At 43.4% G+C, this 25,972-nt stretch overlaps 1 protein-coding gene across 6 annotated transcripts in view; it reads left to right on the top strand.

The window, feature by feature from the left end:
* The window catches only part of FARS2 (phenylalanyl-tRNA synthetase 2, mitochondrial), a 253,897-nt gene extending 234,547 nt beyond the window's left edge, over nucleotides 1-19,350 (top strand). For all 6 annotated transcript variants that reach the window (XM_063325965.1, XM_063325964.1, XM_063325961.1 and 3 more), the window contains one exon: nucleotides 19,016-19,350. In XM_063325965.1, the coding sequence (XP_063182035.1) occupies nucleotides 19,016-19,154 (139 nt within the window). In that variant the 3' untranslated portion in view covers nucleotides 19,155-19,350. The remainder of the gene's footprint in view (nucleotides 1-19,015) is intronic.
* The last annotated feature ends 6,622 nt before the right edge of the window (nucleotides 19,351-25,972 follow it).

Genomic DNA, 25,972 nt, shown 5'->3' with positions numbered 1-25,972 from the left:
TTTTGAGATATATACTAGAGGGGAAAATGTGCCCTTTATCAAGGGTCCTTAAAAGGGTTGGAAAGTTAAAAAAAAAGGGGTATATCAAAGCTGCTATTGATATGAAGCTGAGAGAGAGATGTCAAGTACAAACACAGCAGGGAGATGGAATTGTGAATCCTCTCCAAGTTTGTCCTGTGCTTCAATGGTTTGCGTGATGTTTCCAGGGGGTTACAAGTGAGGGTGACCATGAAGTTGGTACCTCATTGCTGAAAGTAGTTTTCAGGCAGTTTTTACAGCTCCTTTCGTTAGAATTTCCCAAGGAACTTCAGTTGGCTCCATGTATAGGATTCACAGCTCAATGCCAGCAAATGCCAAGCCAAAAAGAAAGCAGAAGGAAAAAAAAGAGTGAAAAGCCAGAAACAGAAGAGTGAAAATGAGAGTAGTTGCCATTTAAAAAAATCAAAATGCACCCACAAAACCCATAAGGGCAGTAGAGTGACTGTGTGTAATGGTCATGATTGTTGCACTGCTGGAGACTGCGCTGCAGTTGTGAGTAATGCTCCCATTCTTGTGGTGAGCGAGCAAGGACGTTTTCAGAAGAGACGCTCATTTTATATGCAATGCTGTCAATGTCACCTTTGATGAAAATCACTGGAGAAGCTTATTTGTTCGTAAATGTTCCTCCCCCATCCGGTTTGACTCTCTTTGTCCACTTCCCACGTGCCATAGAGTAGCTGCGGAGACCACCTCTCCCCCTTCGCAGCAGAGGGAGTGAAGAAGATGTGGTTCCCCTTTGCTCCTTGCCCTGCCGCTCTGTGCTGCACTGCAGGCTGATGCTGCACAGGGTAGTTGGTGCTGCGCCGGCAGCCTTCATCTCCAAGAACCCTGGCACTGCATCCCTGAGGATCAGTGCGGAGCAATTCAGCGCCGCTGCCTGGGAAGTGCCGACTGCTGAGATACTGAGTATTCAAGCTAAACACGGTGGCTTAATACCAGGGTGAGAAATCATAAAAAGGAGCGCTCTTTACTGTCGCTGCCTCTCTCTCTTAAAATACTTTTCAAATGGCTGAGTTGTGCCAAAAGATACAAGTTGTCTTTGAAACAATTTTTAAGTGTAAATGTGACATTTCCTCCACTAATCACACTTTCTTCAGGTGAAAGATAATAGAGTTGTCTGACTAGCTCAGCCCTGAGTCTTTGCTTGCGTAGTTACTCCAGAATAAATTATATCCATAGTGGTGGTTTCGTAAGTTCTCTTTTTTGCGTTAAGCGCTCAGCTCATTTAGCATCTCAGTTTGAATGTGAAAATATTCTAAGAGGTGAAAGATCAGTGATTTATATGTAGTACCCAGCATCCTTCTGCCCAGTCTTCATTTGACTTTGAGTTGATTTCATAACAGATACAGCAGTGCAGAGAACGTACTGTATTTTTTTCCCAGAACATTAAAAATCCATGCTAATTTCATGCCTGCTAATTCTCAATCACAGGACATCTTTAATTAAAAGATAAATGACAAAATAATGTTAGTGTGTATGGTATGTAATTGTGGCTAATTGGTTTTTTTATTATTAATTTTTTTATTCTTCAAAATCCATGTACATGTATCCTCATTTCCATCTTCTTCTCTAACCAAAAGCAAACCACTCCTTGTCTCTAGCCATATGGATTTCATATGCCATTCAGAGCAACCCAGTCTTATATGGTAATGACTCAACAATTTGCTGAATCCAGTTAGCAGCTTTATAGATCGTTACTCAAAGTATCTCATAGTTAAGTTTCATAACAGTCCCACTTAGATTATCTCACACCCTCCATGTAAGTATTCATTAAAGGCAACCATGCCTTCTATCAGCAAGGGAGTGATTCACCGTCACTATTTCTTTCTCTGTATCCCCACGCCCTACTTCTATCCGGCCTTGCTTCCTAATATCCAAAAGCCAAACAGTCAGCTTGGGCTGATGTCTCACAATAGAAGGGAGCAGTTAAAGGCAATGATCTTGAACAGTTTCATCTTTAATGGAAGTGACCTCTTAAGCATCGCTGCTATATTTGATGAAATACTGAAAGGGCGAGCTTACAAGCACAGGTCTCTTTACAGTATCTGTATTACATTTGCCAGAAGGGAGAACTTCGCTTGCATAGAATGAAACTGGTGCTAGACCAGAGGCCCTACGAAGGACCCTACACACATAAAATCTGCTCAGATCACTGACCTCAGGCTTAACTGGTGCCAAAAGAGTTTGCACTCTTGCAAAGTTCAGCTGTCATAGCTGTTTTTGCTTACCTCTTCTCATGCTGTCCTGAACACATTCATTCATTCCTAATTAAACTGGTGTATCATCATTTTTAAGAAGAGGATCCGACTGTCTGTTTCTGCTGATCAGTTTTAAAAACATTGCTACCCAGGGACCCGTCCCTCTTGTTTCGTAAAACGTCAGCTGAAACCTCGGTTGGCAGAAAGAGATGTCATCCCATTGCCTTCAGTGGGAACAGGTCAGGAGATTGGACTCAGCAGCGTTTGGGGACAGCCAGGCGGGATGTTTTCCTCTCCCTTGTATCTGAGTCTCGTTTTGAACATAATGTATAACATGTTTTTACACGAACTTAGCGGGAAAAAAAATGAGAATGTGCTTTAGTGCCTGCATGGATTCAGTGAATTACCAGCTTGTGATTTTAGCCCTTGTTTCCACACGCGTTTCTGTTGGCAGCATAAGTCTTGGTTTGTGCTGTTCTCACCCCCGCGCTGTGCTGGCACAGTGGCTGGTGTCACTGGTCACACAATTCAGTGAACCAGAATGGGAATTTAAGTCTTTTTTGCTTGTTCTCCCCGGTCATTTTTCAACCACATCAGCTTGCTCACGTGGTTCGTCACACAGGCAGCCACTCAGGCAGGCGTGCTGGTTTGGTACAGGAGGGCAAATCTGAGAAGCAGGGAGAAGCACCTGGAGACAGGACTGGAGAAGGATTTGTGCAAACGGCGCTGCTGCTCAGTTTTATTGACTCACCCGTGTGCTACTGAAATGCTCACCCAGTGTTTTGGGAAAAGAAAATAGATACAGGCTCAACCTTAAAAAAAAAAAAAAAAAAAGGCTCAAAGATTGATCCAACACAGTACAGATCTAAGCATGGGCTTTGTAGGTGAATGCTGAGCCTGATCCAGATCCTTTCATTGCTTTCCTGTGGAGTTTCTGTGATGTGTTGTGGGATATACAGAATCAGAACTGAAATCTGTTGAGATACAAGAGACTAAGCTTGTCCCTGCCAGTGCAGGTGTGCTAGCAATACAAGAAAACTCTCATCCAGCTTTGAAGTGCTTATAAATGTTTTGACTGTCCTATAACTGTCCATGTCCCGTGCAACCCATGCTTTGGACTGATGCTTCGGCTTCTGTGGTGGGTTTATCCTAGTGAAGCGTGAGATCATTTTAACCTTTCCTCATATGGATGCTAAAGTAAAATCACAATAGCATCAATTATCGTGATACTGATGAAATCCTGTGGATTAAATGTGTGTGGGTTTCAGGAGTGGTATCTGCAGGTATCTCCCTCCCTTTATCTACTTCTTGCTGCTCAGCAATCTGATCTTACTGGGTTGTCTGAACTGCGTCTCTGTGTCTTCACCTTTTGGTAGAGACTACAGTGCAAAATGTCACAGGGATGTTGTAGTCTCCTTCTTCTTCCTCTTTAAGGGCTACAGTGTTTCCTCTGTCATCTCTTCCATTTTAAGGAAGTCTGTTCCCTCACTGAATCCACGCACCCAGCGCCTGTGTTTGTTCAGCCATCTCTGCAGAGAGATGGTGTCACTGGCTGGGGAAACGAGTTTGTGCATGTGACTGCAGTGGGTAGGCACGGTGGATGCAGATGATTCAGAAGAGAACACGAGTAGCATTGCAGCCTTCTCAGCAGCGGGCGCCTAATAATTTTCATATCCTTTGGTACTGTGTATGTTTCAAAACACAATGTTGGAACACCAGCCATCCTGGCTAGGTGTGACAAGAATTAGGCAAAGTAGAGAACAAACTCTGCTGATCTTAACAGCGTGACCTCCCCGTGACTCTTGGCGAGGTGACTGTTCAGGTGTAGCTACCTGTAGTCTCAGAAGGAGCATCTCCTTCCGTGTTTGTTACTGTAGTTCAAATGAAGAAGATTTACTAGCAGAGATGATGGTGTTTAAGGTCATACCACCAAATTGCTGCACCTCATGTATAATAAATACCAGTCTCCTCTTCTATAACTGTGAAGTCAGTAATGTAAGAGTAACTTGAGTTCATTTCAGTTAGCTATCTGGATTAGTAGTTGCTGTCTGCATGCAGCTGTATGCAGCCTACACTGATTTACCTACAAGTAAGGCAGGTATGTGGGACTGTGGTGCAGGAGCCTGTGGCATGCATAAGTCTTTCTGCTATGACTTAGACAATTGTGTCAAGAATTTCATCTTTTTTTTTGAGGAGAAAGGAGAGTATACTTCTTAAACCTCTTTAAGAGAGTCTCCAGTTCAGGGAACAACAGACTGCAGTGCTTTCGAAGTAGTACATGCCCCCATTAAGCCATTCTTCGTTACTGTACAGGCATAAGTCATAAATAGTTTATTTGTTCCTTGGCAACTTCATATTTCATGTAAGAATGAAAGAACACATATGCAATGGAACTTTTATGAGATCAACATTTAATCCCTGAAAAAGATTTAATAAACATCAGTATTTCCCCAAAACTGGTGATACTATCAGTCCAAGCAAACTTCCAAAGGTTAATCAAAAACTAGCTTTTGCAGCAGTGGCTATGAATGTATATATACACTTACATACACATATTCTTATACGAGTCCATGGGGTTACTTTTCCTTGTAGCAGAGTCGTGGCTTTTCATTCTCTGCTGCAAAAGGCAATGTAGGTAGATAAAATGAAAGGCAGCTCCTTCCTTCCAGCTATTGCATGCATAAGGAAGCGGTACAAGAAGTGAATACAGAGCAGCAAGTGAGTGAGAATGGGGAGGCCAGGATGACACGTACAAATACAAGGGAAACATGGCAGAGCATTGTACTGAGATTTCTATTAGTTTCTGTGTGTTTCTGTTATGAGATTATCTGATCTGCTGTATGTCCTTAGACATGTTGTTTCCTCTCTATTTTTCAGTCTCTCTACCTGCAACAGAGAATAAAGTTAATCAGCTTCTGTGTCAAAAGGCCATAGTCCCCAGAGTTGTTGTCCTCCTCAGGGCCAACCAGCCTTCATTCAAGTATTGGTATCTCAGATGTCTTCTAGTCCCTGGACTTCCCCAAATTGCCTTGGGGTGCAGATTTCCAACAGGCTTGTTTGCAATGTTGTATTGTTAGTAGAAAGACTTCGTCCTTGTTTTAAGATTGCCTGGAATTGAATGTGAATTTCGAAAGCTGAAAGCAAAGGTTTAACCTCTTGATACAAACTCAGAAAGGCATAAAAGAGAAAGATGCAGTTCAGCCTATCAAGGATATGCAGCATCTTCTGTGGCTGTTCCTCAGAGCTTTCCTAACGTGCATCTCAGCCCTGAAGCAAAGGATACAAGCAGCTGAGTGACATTCTCCCTTTGGGATGCTGTCTTGCAGAGTGGACTTTTCTGGGTTTTTTGTTGGTTTTAGGCAGTGAAGGGTAACTCAGCAGCACTTTGCTTTCCTATCTCTCTGCTGTACTTCAACATAGGCCTATAAGGCTAATGAAAGGGTTGCTGGCCTAAAGAGGTTACATCACTTTCAGGGGATTCCTTTCCCCTCTCAGTCTGTTGGTCTCTGCTGTTCCCCTTCAAAAGTTTTTCTCTGTTTGCTTTATTTCCTGGGAATCTGGTGTTGGTAACACAGAGCTCTTTTGCCAGCTATAGCAGCAATGGTTTGTATTTCCTACCTCGAAGCCTCCCGAACTGGGCTTTTTCCCCATCTCCTTTTAATGCAATGGGATAAAGAAATACACAATGCATATTCAGTTGGAGCTACAAGGAGATGTCTTTGCTACTCAAGCAACTTTCTGCATTTTAAAGACTGTTATTTTATGCTAAAGAGTTGAAGAGTACTGCCACCTAGTTCATCCTCCTACTCCAAAACAGGATCAGCTCTACTTATAGCATTCCTGACAGACTCTTGTATAACCAGTCCTTCAAGATTTCCAGCAATGGGGACCCCACCGCCTTTCCAAGTGAATTTTCAAGCAGAACATTTCTGCAATATGAGCTCCTTACTTCCGTCTCCTGCCACTTGTGAATGTTGATGAACAGATTATTACCTAACTCTGTGCAGCAGCATTTTATGTATTTGAAGGGTGTTTTTGTGCTCTCTCTCCTTTAGGCTGAGCAGCCTGTGCTCTCTCAATCTTTCCTTATAATTTGTGTTATCTAGAGATCTGCTTTTTCTCATTGCTCCCCAGTGATCTGCCTCCAGTTGCCTCACATCTTTCTTCAGGTGTGAAGAAGGTACTTCAGCCGAGCCAGTAGCAGTCTTGAGTAGGGCAGAAGGATGTTGCTCCGGCTGCATTCCAGCAGTTCATCCCAGAGTGGTGCTTGCCTAGCTTAAAGCAGCCCAGCAACATCACGGATTCACTTTCGGCTTGTTATTCTGCGGAGTGCTTGGATGCTTTGTGCAGCACTGCGGTATGCCCAGTTGTTCCTCATCCTCTGTGCCTGCAGCTAGTTGGTTTGGGCTAAGTACAGAAGCTTAGACTTTCCTGGTTGAAACGTATTCTTCAGCTTTTCCAGTCCAGATTACCCTAATCTTGTCCTCAGTTATACTTAGTGTTTTACCCAGCTTAATGTAATTTGCCAGCTAACAAATGTTTCGGCTGCATCACCTATTCCATTAATGGAAATATTGCATCCTATGGGAGCCAGGATGAAGAACCCTACAAGACGATCCTTCAGATTTGGCTACGAGCCATGGATAACAGCTTCCAGAACAAATTATTGGTAGCTACTCCAGCCATTTGGAACATCACCTTCTAGTAGTAATCTTACTGATCACCAGTTTTCTCGTCTGCCTTCATGCAACTCCCTCCAAGGTGAAACATTTAGGAAGACAGATTTTGTACTACCTAATTTTACGAACTGGATTTATTATTTTTCTTCCTTTTTGTTTTGCTTTTTGTTACAACTTTTAAAAAAATTTCCTAAGAATTTTCAACTTTGTCTGAAACAGCTTGCAACTGCCAGTGGATCTATGTTTTGTGACATATTGATCTTAGACCATTTTTTCTTATCTGGTTTAGCTGACTATGAATATATGTTCCATATGCACGTACAGACCCCTACCCACACACCTATCCTCCACATTGTTTGCTACTTCCTGCTATTTGTTGTTTCATTTATTGATTATTGATTTATTAGCCTGTTACTCCTTTATAGAGAGAAATTAGGTTGTTTGGACTAGATTTGCTCAATACATCCATGTTTTCTATTTTTTGTTGATTTCATTTCCATTGTGTGCTTACAAGTGCTTTGGTTATCTGCACCAGAGTCTTTCTGGGGATTTAAGTAAAAGCAAATGGCATGTAGCTCCTATGGCTTCATAGGGTTGGGGTTTTTTCCATTTTCAAAAATAAGCATTCTGTTTGACCTTTTCCAAACATCTGGTACCTTATGTGTCCTCCATGAACTCTCAAAGACAGCTGATAACAGCTCTGAGATTTCTTTTGCTCATTCCTGAAGTATCTTAGGGCAAAGTTCATCTTTTGGACAATTTGAGAACATTTGATTTACTCTAGTGCTCCCTGTGTATTCCCCATTCTGGGCTGAAATCTTATCACTTCTTTGCTGGTATTAATTCCTGATAGTGAGAGGATCATTTGGCCTTTTTTAGTAAAGTCTTAGCAAAAATGGTATTTTGATCTTCCTAGTATAATGTCTCAATGGCTTTCTTTCATTTCTTGAGTGGCAGACCAATAATTTAATTTTACTTACAGAATGATGCATCTCATTTTGTACCCTGACCTTTTACTCTTCATGCCCACATGGTGTTTTATTGCACGATGCTCATATCATCTTAGCGTAGGAGGTATTCCCTATGAATATGTTCTATCACATTCACATTTTTCTTTTCATTTGTCTTTTCATAAAGAGTAGCCATAGTATCAAGGGAGGGCAACATTCCAAACACGGCAATTACAGTTTTCCAAACTAATGCTCATTTTGACAGCTGTAAAAGTTCTGTCCAGTGCACCTGATTGGTACGTACTGTCATCATTTGGGTAGTTTTAATGGTTCTGTGACATTTTCCCCATCATTATATTCAAAAATAACCAGGCAAGCCTCACCTACAAGACACGGGCTCTTTGTCTGTCATTATGGTCCAAATGTATTACCTGTGCAAATGGGACCCAGCAAGAGAAACATTTAACAGCCAGCCAGTTTTCCTGTGTGTTAACAGTAGTTTAATCTGCTGGCCAGTAGTTATCCTTACTTTGAGGACTTTTTCTGAGTTGTCATCCCAAGGCAGCAACTGTCAGAAAAGCAATGAGAACGGGTTTCTTGTGACTGTCTGTGTGGAACCACACGACCCTAGGGGAGGGAAAGTGGTGAATTTCTACATCTCCAAAACAAACCCTCTTAGCCAGATTAAGGCTCATAAAACCTGAGAATTCTGAGAGGAAAAATAACGTATGGACTGGAAGGAGATAGTAAACAGCACTTAATTGTGCTGCAGAATTTCCACCAGGCTTAACAGATATTGTAAGCTGTCCCATTGAGAAACCCCCTGGTTTTGCACACACACAGGTACAAATGTTTTCAAGTTACTTTCTAGTGCTGCTGGCTGCCCAGGGGGGCTTTTACACAAAAAGGGCAAGCGATTTCTTTTAACCTGTGCTTTCAATTTTTAAGTCCCTTTTAATTTTTTAAGTCTTCTGGTCTACAGTTAACTCATCTCTTCCTGCTCCTTTCATCTTCCCCCTGCTCCTGTTTTCTTCTGATTTGGGATTAGTTTCTCGCTTAACAAACAGCACGTTTGGTTGTCCTGATGTTAGCTCTGCACTTTTCCCTACCCTGTCCATTGTATATGGGATGAGTTCCTTTTTCCTGCCATAGCCTGTTTTGTTTCCAGGGCTGCTGTACAATTTGCAGAAAAGAACGGTGACTGGAAGTGTGTTTGAGGGGGAAGAGTAACTTGAAAGAAGGATAACTCAAAGGGTCTGTGCCTGCACTTATCCAAGTCCCTTCTCTGTCATCGATTCGCTGTGTGACCTTGGAATAATCATTTAGGTTCTTGATCTGATGCCAGAACCATGTCCCTCTTTACCTCAACTCTCAGCAAGTGTAAAGGGAACTTAAACACCTCGCTCTGGGATGAAAATTCTGAATCTCAAGGGTGAAATCTATACAAGTACCTGAAACAGCATCCAGTCCTTCCCATGAACTTCTCTGCCACCTAACTTTGTAGACCCTGATTTCTGCCAGTGCTCGATGGAGACAACTCTAAACTGGCTGTCGCTCCCATCCATCTTCATTTCTTAGGAGAATGAATTGTTTTAAATTCTCATACAAATTCCCTTTTTACTTGATTATGAAATATGTTTTAATTTGACAGCAATGTTATTTTTAGTAATACTTTTTGTTCCCTGTAGTATTAACATCTAGTTGGGGGAAAAAACTGCTAAATATTTATACTTCTCTTCTTTGATCTTTCACTCACAAGAACTGAAAAGGTATCACACTTAACATTTTTACTATAAATATTTTAGATAGCATTTGAAAGAGTCCAAATTCACCTCTCGTGTTGGATTTGTTCGGATTATTGAGACAGGTTGTCACTCTTCAGTGCTTGGATATGGCATTCCAGTTGCCAGTGGTTGGAAACTTCTGAGTGATACTGTTGTGGCTAAAGACCAGTGATGGAACCATTAATATTGCAGTTTGACAGAAGCAGGACCAGAGCCTCTTCCATCTTCTTACTTGCACGCTGTGGCTCACGGAGAGGTAAATACGATGCCTTCGCACAAGAAGCACAACAACTCGGCAAATGCAGTGCGTTTTCCAGAGTTACTCTTTGCAAACAGGTTGTGTCCCTGACTGCTCCGGTCCTAGCCAGTTGCCCTGGAAGGCACAAGGGGTTTTGAATGAGCTATCTAAGTCATGAAGTTCTGCCAGACCCACAGAGCTTGTTGCTGCTGGAGCTGCCTCATTCTCCTGTTAAGTTATGAGGGATTTAGGAGGTCAAGGGAAATGTGGAAAAAGTGGGAGAGCCAGCCATGACAGAAACCGTGTTGATTTGTTGTGGTTTTACTCACTGAAAATGTTAATTTTTCTGTAAGAATTTTCTGGCTAGCAGCCAGAACACTTCAGCAGCCAGGACTTCCAGGTATTGCATGCTTCTGTTCTCCTCAGTAGGCTCTGATTCCTCATCAGCTGTGTCAGCCAAGTTTCTTTTCCAGAGAGGGGAGGTGATCCATCATAGGAGTTTTTGGCCTTGGCCTCTCATGGGAAATGTAGTCCTGCCACAGGTTCTGAACTACACAGGGAAGGAGAAAGTCAAGGAGCTTAGATGGCAGTTCCCATGAGGCAGAATATCCAAATCGAGTTATTTTGTTCTTTTGTTTGCTGGGTTGGCAAATGTTTAAGCCTCTAGTGGTCAACTTTTAAACAACGAATAACAAAAAGTATTATCCCTTGCATTTTGTTTTGGTGAAAACATGATCAGATATTGAAAAGCATTTGGCACTGAACATTTTCAAGCAAACCTAGGGAAAGTGAAGCTAAATAACACTCTGTGTGTACACAGAACAGGTATTCTGCCCTGTCTGATGCTGAGACTATTGCTTTTTCCCTCTTAGTTTCAGCATCCAGTTGTTTTTCTGTGTTTAGTACATAAAATTAAGTGTCTCAAGTACTTTACCAAACAACCTTATCTCGTTTGCCACTGCAATGGATAGAAGTTATTTCACTGGATTTTGTACGTGTGCTTTTGTATCAGAAAGTTTGCTTCTTCTTATCTTCATTCCACCTGTGCAGTCCTTGTATCTGTCGTAGCGATAACCGTGAAGAAAAAGTAGGTTTTCGTACCCTATTCTGAGCCTGACGGGCTTGCACACGTTCTGATCTTTGTGTGCATGCCCACTGTACAGCTTGATTTTATTCCTGAAAGCCTCAGCCTCAGTAAGTTGAGAGACTCGTTCCATTAAAGGTGCATAATGTTGCATCTGTCTGGCGTGGTGAGTGCTCCAGGGTTACTGTGCTGACAGCAAGGCATGTCTTGAAGATATTCAGCCTCTAGCCTACTCTTGAATCTTCCTGGGTTTAGAGCAGGATTTTGAACTGACTCACTAGGTGGAGTGGTGAGCCGCTGAAAATTGAGGAGGCACGGTGTGAACTGAGAGCACGGAGTTTGTCTTACAAAAGGGACAACTCTGTCACATCCAAGTTTAAATCCATGTGGAATGGTTTCCTCAGCATTGGCATAGATCAGATGTGATGGGAATTCTGTCGCCTGTGCTTGATAGATGAATTTCCCAAAGAGAGGGAGATTGGAGTACAAGCAGTCATCACTACTGCTAGAATCCATCCCCTTGAGAACTGGTTTCATACCTGCTTTACAACCATTGATCATTGCTTTCTTCAAGGAATCAATGAGTCATTGTATTAAAAACAAAAACAAAAAACCACAATGCCAAACCCCAAGGCTTTGCAGTTTTTTTCTGGCCCCCCGTGCCAGCAAAAGTCTGTGTCACAGTTAGCTTATGATCCTGTGGGGACTTTGGATTTTCTTTTGGTATAATGGAGAATTATGTTTTTCTCCTTATTCTTCACCCTAGTGATATTTCATTGTTGCCTGCATGTAATGGATTCCATTACTTTTGATGCTGTGAGGCTTAAGAGCTTTTTAATGGGAAGTGCTTGGATCGGAGATGGGTTGACTGTATCGTTGGCTGGTTACTGAGACAACTGTAACAGTGCACAAGGGAAATACTCTCTCAGTTTCTTGTGTAACTCAGTCTGTTTACAAGAGTTCCCTCTACTTGGGAGCTGGCGGAAAAGAGCCCTGTGCTGCTCACGTTAGTTCTTCTTTTGCAGGCATGTATCAACAAACCAAGATGGTCTCTTGAAATGAGGAAAGGTCGTTAGGGGCCAAAGTGCTGGTCCAAAGCACAAGTAATTGCTTGAATTGTGTCACTAAACTTTTAGTGAGTACACCTCACAGCCAGGAGACTTTCTCTTTCAGGTGATGCTTATGAATTTTTTTTCCAGTATATATCTGTTTGTATCTCCTCCTGCATGTAAGAAATGTGATAGATTTTCGTAGAAAGAAAATCGTGATCAAAACTTTCGAACCAGTCCAGTGTTTTCGGATACTTGACAATGGCTCAGGTCCTATTTATGACTATTTAACAGTGTCTCAGTGACTGAGAAGCTGAAAAGTTTCTGAGTGTTTTCATTTTTCCTCTACCTTGCATTATCTTAACTAGCAGGTGTTATTTATGTCCTTTGCCACTGCATCCCATACCATGCTCTTTATCTCTCTCAATAAGCTGGCTATTAACAGAATTTTGACTTTTTTTTTCTACATTAAAAGAAAAGCTTAAAATGGAATGAATATTAAAGAAAGAAAGAACGAAAAGGCCAAGCAGGTTCAGGGTTTGGTATTCAGATACAGATTTCACCAAGTCCAATTAGAAAAGAGCAAAAAGTCCATTACTGTCTCAATTTTGTGAAATAGAAGAGCAATATTTCAGTCCAACCATCTGTCAGTGAACATGCAGCTCTTTTAAAGTGACCACCTAAGAAATCCACAGTGGTCAAGTAATGTAGACAGTCTCAGCATGGTTATGTTGACCTGAACTATCTTTGAAGCTGAACCATCCTTCTGCCAGGTGTCAGCTACAAAAGATGTGCAACAGAAATGGCCATTCCCTGTTCTGTGGGTTTAAAACAATCCTTTCTTCTGAATGATCTAGTGCCTTTCACTAGCACCTTAAAACAAAAACATGTCTGTTTTTTAAAATATGCTGTTGTATACAATCTGCTTTTCCAGAGAAATGGAGTATTAGCATTTGAAAGGACTGATGAGAATGCATCTTTGGGAAAGGCCTTTGTTCAGAGAATTACTGTTATATTCTACGGGCATATCACCATGGTAATTGAATTATTTGCCATTGACAGTAAGGTATATAGCACAAGCCTTTTGCCATTTTCCATGATGTGGTTCCTAGCAAAGAGTGCTATTTGTCAATTTAAAATTTATAGTATGACATTTAGCAGTTGTGCCTACTATCATAGTGGTGGATGTGGTTTGAAGGCATGAAACAAAAAGGAAAAGGTAATTACATCTTCTTCTTGCAGTTTAATATTCCTTCCCAGTTCCACTTACAACGTGAACTATCCTGGAACTGTTGGAACCGCACAGCACAACCAAAGCTGTGCACGCCGCATGGCTTTGGCAACTACAATGCTAGTAACATGAGACAGTATTTTCATTTCTCCCCATCATCATCCCTTTCAGGACATTGTTGCAAACAAAACAAGCCTTTCTCTTCCCTGAGGTCATTCCGTGCATATTCAGAGCGTGATGTGATCTCCGTGAAGCGTGTAGTGGTCACTGGGTACTGTGTGAAGGTTTATGTGAGGTAATTACATGATTAATCTTTTGGGGGCATATAGGATACAAACTGCTATGGCATGAATTGGGAGACCCTCAAAGAACCTCATTAACACGACCCACTTAAAAGAGAAAATAATTTCACATACTTGCATTGCCACATGTGTAGATCTTTCATTTTAAATAATATCCTGTAGGAAAAGGTGCGATATAGATATGATGTTGAATAGTACTGCTTAGTGCACTGCTCACAGTACAAAAGAGATGGTACGCTTTTTTGCTCCTTGATGCTGTGGGAGATTGTCTTCTCTACTTTTCTGTTCCTCAAAGTAAATCCAGCTTTCTAGAAAAATGTCTGGTTCTCTGTTGTCCTCACCACATAAGAGCAGGGGTAACCTTACAGAAGTCTCTGTGCTTCCGTGCCTTATTTAAGACCGATGAAAAGTAGAACACAGTTCAAAAGTGGCTTTTTCCCCACTAACTGCAGCCCCTTTTGTCTCCCTCTTCAAGTACAGGATGGGGAGATTTTCATTCTTGTTACAGTATTGCATGTGGATGAGACAAATGCCAATACCAGCCATTTATTCTGTAGGCAACATTTTGGTTACTGAACGACCCTGTGTTTTAGTCTTACCTAACCACTGAGACAGGTTCCCCAGTATGTTCGGGTGGTTTGCTGTTGGTAGCTTCTGGGATCAGCTTTCTAGACAAGTTGTATTTAAAACGTCCTTCAGTGGACTTCCATGCAGGGAGAGCGAACACAGAGGTACTAATTTTTATTGCCTAACATACCCTTTCATTTTAGCCCTGGTCCCAGTGTCAGGTTGCTTTCATGTTCATTTTATTAGACTAGTGGCAGACTAAGGCCCCTTAATTTCTTGCTGTGCTCGCATACCAGGCTGAAATATCAAAAAACATACACTGACCTTCAGGTTGGGCCCATGCAGGGACTCCGACCCGGCAGTGAGCGGCTCCCTAGCACGTGGAGGTGGCTGTGTGCCAATTCCCGAGAATCACGAGGCAAAGCTGTTTCCTCCAAAAAATATATGAAAGAGCATTAGGCATTGTTTCACTCCAGTGTTTGTTCACGGACTGGGTTCTTGTTTCCTCCTGGGGCGCTGGAATAAATCCCTATCTTCCTTTGCCCTTTGAGCAGTGCTTCACTGTATTCACTGCGTTTCATTACCTGAAAGCCGCAGGCTGGTGCAGAGGAGACTTGTGACACTAAGATCAGCTGAAGCCTAATGGGAGAGGAGTCCGCGTGACTGCGAACCGCATGGACTCGTCTGGTGGTGCAGTTTAGGTAAATAAAGCCCAATGCGCTCACTGTTAAGCTTCTATTTTTTTTTTAATTTTTTTTTTTAACCTGGTGAAGCTGCTGTGCTAGATTTTGGCCTCAAATTTTCTGTTGCTCAGGTTAGAGAGCTACTGCATCTGTATCGTCAGGCTGCAGCATGACATGCAGGAGAGAGTTCATTATGCATTAGCAGAGCCATCTTTAAGGCAGGCAAACACTCTGTGACTCTGCAGAACAAAAAGGAAAGCAAGAAAAGGAATCAGCAAACATGTATTATTTGCTGACAATAATTGTTTCCAGTTGCAGCTGATGGCAGTGATTAATCACATTGTCTTCGTATTTTATTGCGGGGGGCGGCTATTAGAAGTACTCTTCCACATCTCCCTTGAAAGTTAGATAATTCTACTCTGAAAACAGTCCTTAAGGTTTTGAAACTTGCAGTGTGCCTTTTATTGAAATAGCATTGAACCATTATACTCCTCCTTTCTAATTAGTAACAAAGATGCAAATAAACCTAGCTAAAAGGTGGGAGAAAAATGTAACATACCAACCACATGAGTGATCCGTAGCCAGCAATGTGTATTAGTAGTTACATCATTCTTTGGCTATAATTAAAGTTAGATGCATTACATTTAACGCAATCCCTGTTTTATTTCTCATGCACCAATTCTTAACTTCAGCTGCAGCTAGAATCACAGAATCATAGAATTGTTAGGGTTGGAAGGGACCTTAAAGATCATCTAGTTCCAACCCCCCTGCCGTGGGCAGGGACATCTCCCACTAGATCAGGTTGCTCACAGCCCCGTCCAGCCTGGCCTTAAAAACTTCCAGGGACAGGTCTTCCGCCACCTCTCTGGGCAACCTGTTCCAGTGTCTCACCACCCTCATGGTGAAGAACTTCTTCCTAGCGTCCAATCTGAATCGTCCCATCTCTAGTTTTAATCCATTCCCTCTAGTCCTACCATTACCCAACATCTTAAGAAGTCCCTCACCAGCTTTCTTGTAGGCCCCCTTAAGATACTGGTAGGCCACTACAAGGTCTCCTCGGAGCCTTCTTTTCTCCAGACTGAACAACCCCAACTCTCTCAGTCTGTCCTCATAGGAGAGGTGCTCCAGCCCTCTGATCATCCTCATGGTCCTTCTCTGGACGTGTTCCAGCACGTCCATATCTCTCTTGTAGTAGGGGCTCCAGAATTGGATGCAGTACTCCAGGTGGGGTCTCACGAGAGTGGAGTAGAGGGGGAGAATCACCTCCCTCGACCTGCTGGCCACGCTTTTCCTGATGCAGCCCAGGATATGATTGGCTTTCTGGGCTGCTAGTGCACACTGATGGCTCATGTTGAGCCTCTCGTCTACCAGCACCCCCAGGTCCTTTTCTCCAGGGCTGCTCTCAAGCCAGTCGCTGCCCAGCCTATATCGGTGCTTGGGATTGCCCCGACCCAGAGGGAGGGCCTTGCACTTGGTCTTGTTGAACTTCAGGAGGTTGGCATGGGCCCACCTCTCCAGCCTGTCAGGGTCCCTCTGGATGGCATCCCTTCCCTCCAGTGTGTCAGCCGCCCCACGCAGCTTGGTGTCGTCGGCAAACTTGCTGAGGGTGCACTCTATGCCACTGTCCGTGTCACTGACAAAGATGTTAAACAAGACCAGTCCCAGTACTGATCCTTGAGGGGCTCCACTTGTCAGTGGCCTCCACTTGGACATGGACCCATTGACAGCCACTCTTTGGGGGCAGCTGTCAAGCCAGTTCTTTATCCACTGAATTGTCAGTCCATCAAGCCCATATTTTATCAGCTTGGAGACCAGGATGTCATGCGAGACAGTGTCAAAGGCTTTGCTCACGTCCAGGTAAATGACGTCAGTTGCTCTAGTCCAGTGCTGCTCTGCAAGACCTCTACCCTTTCCTTATTTAAATGCCTCCTAAAGATACTGGTTTTCCGCAACACCCACAAGAAACTTTTGCATCCTGTTCTGACCTATTTAATTTGCCTTATGAATGAACTGCTTACCAGGATGGAGGGAGGGGGATACCTAAACACATGGGTCAAGAGAAATCATTACCTTAAGTTAACCATGAAGACCCATGAAGAAACAGTGCTGTAGCTATCCCTACCACAGCTTAAATACATTAAGCAGACTTGTGTTTACATCACATTAAATGGTGGCAATGAGTTTTCCATCATGGGTTGTATTCCCACTACATACAAGACTTCAGGATCAGGGCTGCGGCTGTACATCTTCTACATAGATTTTCAGCCAAAGCAATTTGCAAATGTTTTTGTTCAGGTGGGTTGCTGAAGCACCGTTAAAAGCTGAAATACTACCAGCTGTAATGGTGTTTGCCAGCCTGGTTTTGAAAATTGTTTCTGTTGAGCCCCAATTCATTATCCCTCTCTTATTCAAATTTCTCTCTTACAATGTAGCATCTGGCCAAATCCTTGTTATTCCAGTTACTTGCTTCTCCCAGGTCTGTCCTCTCAACTACTTTGCAGAGGTGGAGCAGAGCAGAGCAGCACCTTCTCCACAGTTACACCTCCCCCTCTTTTCTCCAAAATCACTTTCCTACAGCGTTTAACCTGCACCCAGGGAAAGCTCTTGGCTGGTTTTTAGCAGTTAACTGCAGTCAGCTTAACGCTTTATGAAATGCAGTTTGCCCTTTCCTATGCTAGGCAGATTTAACTTGCTTTATTTTCAGAGCACACAAAAAAGGAGGAATGCTTTAATTTGAAGTAACCTTCTTTGTTGTAAACCGCCACTGGGAGCAAGGCAAGCTTCCCATCCATGTTGGGTGGGTCAAAGCTGATATCAAATAGCTATTATGAGATAAAAACTACCTGTGCCTGTTTCTAGTAGGATTTGAGGTTGAAATGAGTATCTTCAGAGAGTTACCTTTGTGAGCACATATAACCTTAGTTTTAATCAAATAGTCATAATAAACATGGTTTCTAACATGAAAAAATTTTCAGGAGAGAGATGACCTGAAGCTTTCTGAATGGCTTTGTGTGCCATTAAATGCTAGTTGGGGAGACCCTCCTGCCTAGTACTTGATCTCTGGTTTCCCATTATTTTGCCCCTCAGATTTTCTTTCTTTCACTGAAGTGAGTGTTTACCTTTGAAAGAAGCAGCTGTGTGGGTTCCATTTGAAACTAAAAATAAAAAGGATGCAACAACTGCCATTTAAATGGAGTAATACAAGCTCTGCAATTGCAGAGATGCCCCTTGGAAGAGCTGTGTACTTCAGCCTGTTTTCGATGGAGAGTAAGAAGGTTTTTTGCTCTCTTATTCAACCTACTGGTTTGCTCCTGGTTTTGCGTTACCTTGTCCTTGCCAAACTCAGCGACTCTTAAATACTTTCTTTTTTCCTCATCATTCCCTCTTCCCTATTCCTTTTCCCTGTTCTCTTTTGCCTTTTCCTTTCCATAGTAGCAGGGAGGAAGAAATTTTGCCATGTGTGCCTGCTGTCCCATCTCACCCCGTTTCTTCCCGAGTTTGCTGGGCTGCCCCCGGCACCTCGGCTGCAGTGTGCTCCGCTTCGGGAGTGATGGCCACCCTCGTCTTGCATCTCTGTCCTTCTCCCACAAACGGAGACTTCAGATGCGTTTTGTCCTTGTTCCTCATTTCCAGCAAAGGCAAAATAGACACCCGAATTGAAAAATAAATGTTTTACTCTGTTTTGCAGCTGTGTATTCGGTCTCATCCCCCAGGCTGGAGCCTGGATGGGCAGGCTTGTGAGACGCCCCATGTTAGCTGGCAACATTGCTCTCTGGCGTACAGAGGTTGTGCGGTGCTTTCCTTATGCCCATCAGCGCCAGCCCTGCTGGTCTGAGGAGGCTATGTGTGCACAGTGCTCCCTCGAGGTAGCCCCATTAGCGCCAAAATGAGAGAGTTGTGGTGTCAGCAGCAGTTCAGTGGTGTTAGCATAGCCCTCCTCCGGGGCCTGTTTGCCCTGTTAAGAAGCTACCATACCGCAATACAAGTTGAGGCCTTAGGTGGACTTCAGCATAGTCCTCTACCAAAATTAAAATTCAGCTCAGTCCCACCTCTCCAGACTGTGTATTTTAGCATTAAGGTGATTTTCAAGCAACAGGAACAAAATTAGACTGCAAATAAAAAATGGTCCAGAGGGTAAGTGTTTTGCCTTGTGTATTTGCATTTTGTAGGCACATGTATTTATGAGTCCTCTTTTGATTTATATTTTGTAGGACACAGAAGGTCAGCCATTGCTACCGTATCATTTATCGCCACCCAGAGAGGACTTTAACGCAGGACGAGGTGCATCGCATCCATCAAGCTATTGAAGAATCAGCAGTTCGAGAACTTGGGGTTGAGGGCAGATTCTAACATCACTGGTCTGAAGCCCTAATGACAGTTGCTTTTTCTTTTTTTTTTATTTTTCTCTTTTTACTCTTTTTGTCTTTTTGGGAGGGGGGTACAAGTAAAGAGAGGGGGTTTGTGACTGAACCTAGCACATGGAAAATGATTGATAAATGGGCAATGGTAAAACTACCAGATAATAAACATTACTACTGAGAAATCATTGACAAAGCGCTGGCGCTTTATTTTAAGAAATGGGGGAACAGCCGTACTGGAAGATTTCCCTCCTGTTACAATGAGAAATACACTGCCTGGTGGTTTTCTGTGTTGTTAATTGGTCCCTGGGTTCCATTAAACTGTAAATACTCGGCATTATTTCTGTGTTGACAGGATCTTCTGTCCATGTAACGAGTGAAGCAAATCAGAGACACAGATTAGCTCAGGGAAGAAAAACTATGTTATCCTTCCATCCCCCCTTCTTTTTTACATAAGAAATGGCAGGTTTTGCATCAAGAAACCTTCCAAGAAGTACATCTTGTGAAGTTTGGCTCTCTTACCTTCAGAGCCCATGGGTATTGCTTTCGTCTGCTGCAGAGAAGGAGCCAGTGTGGTTCTGGGGTCAGGCTTGGCTCTCTTCAAGTGCTGGGTGTTTGGTGAGTCTTTCCTGTTGGATCCCCCTGGTCCCACAGAGCTGAGCGGAGCCACTTCGCAAGGCGCTCTGAGCTGCGCCGCCGTCCCCAGGTGAGGAGCTCCCTTGTCTCAGTTCTCCTCACAGAGGCACCAGCGCAAGGTAAGTCTGTTCCCCTGTCACTGTCAAAGGATTGGTATCATATGGGGTGAGATGGCAGAATAGAGAAACTCTTCCTTACCGTGCCCTGAAGTGCAGCTGTCTTGATCTCTCACAGTCTCTTACATTCCAGCAGCAGGATCTGCTCAGAAATCTGACCTTTAAGGCAGGCAACCAAACTAAAATGGGATCTCCCACTATTTGAGGCACCAGCCGCTTTACAGCGTGCTTGGCTTTTTCATTGCAGGTTATAATAAGTAAATTCTGGCAGTGGTATGATGCTAGGACCTGTAGAAGTGTTCAAATGGTCTGATAAATACTTGATGAGCTATTGCAGATGCTGATATGGAATATGGGACCTGTTTTTGCTTGTAATGGTATTTCATACAGTCTTGCAGGTCACATCTGGTTGCTGTGCAGGCAACATTCCCTCCTTCAGGGAAGAAGGCAGTAAAAGCGCTGCAATAAACAGCATCTAACACTGATTTATACCTTATCAAGAAACATCTGTGCAGCAGGCTTGTACTCGACCATAAGAAGTCAGTTACTATTGCAGATGTGACAGAAGCAGAGAGCTCATTTTAATTTCATTACTCAACATATTTAGCTGTGTAAACAAATCCTAATCTAAATCACTGTTGTGTTATCCAAATAACTCGATTATGAAAACAATATGCTAGACTTTTTACAAGGTGAAAAGAATGGGTGCCATTTAGGCAACAGAAAAACCTACTTGGTTATTTTTAAACCATGATCTACTAAGATCCATAAATACAACTGAGCCTGTTTGATGTTCCTCTGCCTCCTTCGTCCTTTGCCTTTTCAGGATTCTCAGCGAGGACCACTGAAGAGGAGGAGCACTCCCCTGAACTGCACTGAGCAGTAGTTGTTCCAAGACAAGGCCCGATCAATGCTACCACATGGGGCAGCAAATTATGTGGATGTTAATTGATGGGATTGCATATGGAAAGAGTACTAAAACCTGCCTGCTGTATGAAAGTACCAAGTCTCTTAGGAAAACAGGAGACTATCCTCTGGGGTGCAGTAGATTGCAAGATTCCCCTTTTAATTCATTGATTACTCAAGTTTCCATTTGCTGCTCCCCGGATCGTTCAGTTCTTCTCTCATTCTGATTAGCTGTTTTTTGGGGCATAGAAATTTGGGGAAAGCAAGGAGGAGAAAATGGGACGATGAGCCTTCATCACGTCACCACAGACTGACGTGTCCAGCTCTGCAAAGAAACTTGGGTGTTCTTGAATTGGCCAGTCTCCAGCCAAACTCCAGTCTGTGTTTGGTGTGTCTGGCTGTGAACTGTCTGCACTCTGGTGAGGAGAGGCTCCCTGCAACAGCCACGTCTTGGTGGAGTAGCGTTATTCTTTGAAATCTAAGAGATTAACCTCAGGGGCTAATAGGGTAAGGGGGAAATGCAGAGCTTTCCCTGCAGTTGACCTGTCACCGTGGGATCGTCTTCTGGAGCAGATGTTCTCATAGCAGGGACTTTCAGGCAAAAATGCAAACCATTAAGGTTAAAGAAAAGAAAAAAAAAAGAACAGGTTCTTTAAGAGCAAGCGTGATTCAATTATGTGAAGAATTTTAAGGCCTGTAAAATCAGATGGTCTGGCTGTGAGCATAATATGAATGCTTGGGTATGTTTATATTGGGTAAGCCTTTGTCATATATATTCTAGGATTAATCTAAAGACCTATTGTTCTGGCAAAGATTCACCACTACCAGCGAAGCAGACCTCTGATCAAAAAGCATCAGAGTTGCATTTTTATGCTGCTGTCCTGTGGAAAATATGACTTTCCCTTCACAGCCTGACTTTAATTTTACTGGGGAAATTTGCAATGGGCAGTAGTAGACTCTCGAACCATATGGTCCCCTGTGGATACCAACAGAGAGCCCACGGGAATCTGAGGGTGTAATAGCCATGATTTATTTTACCAGTGATCAGAGACACGTGATCCTAATGGTATCTCAGGGGCTGGGCTAATCCTTGGTGGCAATGTAGAAAACCTGCCTGAGGAAGGCCCTTGATACAGTCACTGACCAACTCTGTCAAAGAAAGGGCTACCTTCAGCTGTCACTTGGCTTTTCTTAAGATATATTTAGCACAAAGGTAAGTAAACTAGCTTGAAGACCAAGAACAACATAGCTGCCAAGGTAAGTTCACTTGCTCACATCTCTGCTACCCTACAGTCTGTCTCATGTACATCCCTCTATCTTGGATGAGCTACAAGTCTAGTAAAGGCGGATGAGTTCCTCATTATCCAAGTGATACCATGCCATGGGGATATACAAAGGGGAGCAGCATTTGAGTAATTATTGTGTGTGCTGACTGACGAGCGTAGTGGCAGGCACAGGGCCCTGCTTCTTGTTTTTATCTACTGCCTGTGTTTATTTTTGTGTGCTGCTGGGTTTTATATCAGCATCCTTTAATAAAAGAGAAAAAAAAATCAATTGTAGCAAAAGAAGATACACATCCTCAGGAGAACCGGCTGGGTATTTCTATGACTGAACAGCGTGTACTGTTTTAATGTTCTGGGTGCTGGTTTTGTTCCTAGTTGCCATTGGTTTTCAAGCTAGCTGTGATTCCTGGAAGACTAAAGATTTTGCTTTAACACCCAGTTTGGGATCTTCCCAGTAAACTGGCAGCAAATTTACAGTGCACTGAGATTTACCTGGTTTTGATGTTTTTGATAAAGGCGCTGCAATGGAAAAGTGTTGTGAGCTAGAGAAGCAGTAAACTGCTCTCTGTTTTTACCCTTCAGACTTCAGTGACCTCTGCCGTAGTATTGCCAGGCACGATCAAACAGTTGCGCAAATCTGAAAGCAGGTTTGTACTAAGAATCCAAATCAGATCAGTAAACCGCTGGTGGTGGTCGTTCGCCTTCCATTGAGAGTGTTACTCCTGTCCCTTCTGCAGGTTGGTGGCCGTACTTCAGTGCTGAATTTACTGTCTTCTTGCTCTGTGCAGCTGTACTGATTTTCGCAAATGGGTCTCAGTCCTTGAATAATTTCATGCAGAGGTTAGCTTTTTGATTTCAATGGAGAAAAAAAAGTTGTGGGCTTTTTGTTTGTTTGATAGTTTTTATCTGCAGTGACTAATGCATTTCAGCTGTCCCAGGTAAAACTCTTGGCCAAGAGAGGACTCTTTGGTGGTCCATTGAAGTAAACATGGGGAGTCTCGCCCTAAAAAGCAGAATTGTGTCAATCTCATTAAGTTCATATTTGGGTAGAACTAAAAAACCTTGTCTTTGCTGTGGATTGACTGAAGGTTGGCTGGTGCTTGTTAGTTAAACCAAGGTCAGAAAGCACTCTGGGTCTTGCCACCACCACTCCAAACACACACAGGCGTTGTTTTAAGCACAAGGAAGTTCTGTCAAATTCAGTGCGAGAATATAAAATGTTTGTGCTGGATATTTGAGGCCTGTTAGTTGATATGGCTGAATTATCTCCATCAGAATTGTTACCATCTGGGAGAGAAAATGGGTTTGTACTTCATCTCTGAAATAAGCAGCCATATTTTTAAAGCTCAGAGCTCTATTCAGATATTGTCTGCTGTGCTTTTTTGCTAAGAGAAGACTGTTTATGTAAAACAGATTTGCTTTCTGTGTAGACCAGGCCATATTGACTAATTACACACATCCTGATCAAATTTCAAGATTTCGGAGTGTTGCCTCTGAGAGCCACCAGAACTGAAGCGGTCTTGTGAGGACCTTGAACAAATTTGTAGGACACATAAGAAACCAGCCACTGACACTTATTACCTGCTTTTAAACGTGACTGCAATTACATCCTGATTTTAAGCTGAGTGTCTCAGAGGAGACGATTGCAGTTCAACACAGAGCGCAGGCATATGCTGGGTGAAGGCACCGACTTCTCCAGAATCTGTTGTATAAGGTTTGATCATCATTAACATCTGATGCACTCTCATGTTTGGCAGTTTTTGTGCTTTTGTCAGATGGCCTCTGTTATTCTATTTATGCCCACTAAGTAGAGTCTGCTTTAGTCTGCCTCTTATACTTGGAAAAACTCTGCCTAAAATCACTTCTGCCATGACCTAGCTTTCTCATTTCAGTTTTGCTTCCCATCCCTTACAGTTCTTGCTATCCGAGTTTGGTGTAACTTTGGTGAAGAAACAGTGTCAGGCTGTAGGCAGGGAGATTTGTTATACCACAGCCTCAAGCCTGTGCTCCCACGACGCATTACTGCAGGGTCTCTCTGTGCTCACCCTCTGGATGCAGGTGATTAACACGCAGCCCAGGGAATTGTGCCTCTGCCTGCCCGGTAATTTGCTGGGCAGCACCGCAGTCATCCAGAGCAGCTGCCACTTAAATGGGCAGTAGATTGTTCTCTTTTCATTCTGGTGTCTGCAGCTTCCCTTGTATCACAGTATGATACAGCCAGAAACGCTGTGTTGGTATTTGCTGCAGCGAAGCATCAGTTGGACACATCTCATGCCTGTGCAGCCATTTTTCAGTAGAATCACTGCGTGCTCATGAACGGCTATAACCACCTTCCTCGGCAGATCTGAGGCATGTTTATCAGGGAGTGGAGGGATAGGACAAGGGGTAACGGTTTTGAACTGAAAGAGGGGAGATTTAGGTTAGATATTAGGAAGAAATTCTTTACGGTGAGGGTGGTGAGGCACTGGAACAGGCTGCCCAGGGAAGCTGTGGATGCCCCATCCCTGGAATTGTTCAAGGCCAGGCTGGACGGGGCTTTGAGCAACCTGGTCTAGTGGGAGGTGGCAGGGGGGTTGGAACTACATGATCTTTAAGGTCCCTTCCAACCTGAACCATTCTATGATTCTATGTTGAGACTAAGGGTCGGGATTAAAACATTATTACACCCCAACAGGTACAGATAACTGCTTGTGAGATTTTGTCCAGGTACAGGTTTGAAAGTCCCACCAGGTATCTGTCCACATGTTCAGTCACTGAAACATTTTGAAACCCGGCCTGTGGTGACCGTGGTGACACTGGTCCCCTTTGGGAGAGGGGAGCAGGTTTAGTGAGAGATCACGCGGTAGGTGTGCAGCAAAGGGGAAGGAGTTGTCTTCTGATGTCCTGGGCTCAAAGCGCTGAATTACCTTCCCTTCCACGATGCTACCGGGAGTCACGGATGTGAGTTTGGCTGCCTGCCTTTGCATAGGCACATAGTAAATAATTAGCATGCATGGACGGGCTTTTTGGTCATCAGTTATTGTTGTAACTGATGATTAATTTAAGGGGTTATTGATTCTCATGCCAAATCTTTACTCACTGGTGGTAGAGAAACTAATAGTCATTCACAGGATGTTTATTGACAGATCTCAGTATAGGAATTGAATAAAACACCATAGGAATGGAAGTGTCGGTCTGTAGGTTGGTTTGTGTCTTCCCAATCATGAGGGGATTGATAGAGGTTTAACTCAGTCGAAGGTCTAACTTGATGTACCCACTCCGAGGCCCTTTTTGTTGGGTGTTCAGCAGCTTGGCAGGTGCTTTCAATGGGGATGGGGCTACCTGAGATCACTAAGCAGCTCTGCAGAGCTGTCTCCCTCGTGTCCATCAGAAAGCCCTTGCAGGGACACTGAGGGCTCTGAGCACACGCTGTGCTTTGCACAGCAGCACTGATGGAGCCTGATTGCCTTCAGATTTCTGTCCTATGCTCACAATACGTGTAAGCCCACCTCCTTGGGGCCTCCCCTGAAACGCTTCCTTGCTTCTACAGTCTCCTAAGTGCATATCCCTCCCGTGACCCCAGCCCTCAGCTCTTCACCCCTTTTGACCACAGCGCCTCACTCAGAGCCTGGTGCCTTGCCAGAAGCTTGCTTGGAGGGCTTTCGTGCTGGCTGGCCAAGGGGCCAGCTAAACCAGATTGATGAACACTGTGCATGTGTGTTAATGTTTGGGTCTCTCCTCTCAGCACAGCGGCTGTTTTTCACAAAGTTTGCCAGTGTGTCATGCCTTGGAGACCCTCACCTTGAAGTCCAGCATGGATGGGATTATTCCAGGGGGTTCAAAAGTCGACGAAGGTCACTGACAGCGGAAGGATGGACACCATCACTATT

Source organism: Chroicocephalus ridibundus, chromosome 2 (assembly GCF_963924245.1).
Source record: "Chroicocephalus ridibundus chromosome 2, bChrRid1.1, whole genome shotgun sequence".
Classification (NCBI taxonomy): domain Eukaryota; kingdom Metazoa; phylum Chordata; class Aves; order Charadriiformes; family Laridae; genus Chroicocephalus; species Chroicocephalus ridibundus.
This window is presented reverse-complemented; position numbering and strand designations above follow the sequence as displayed.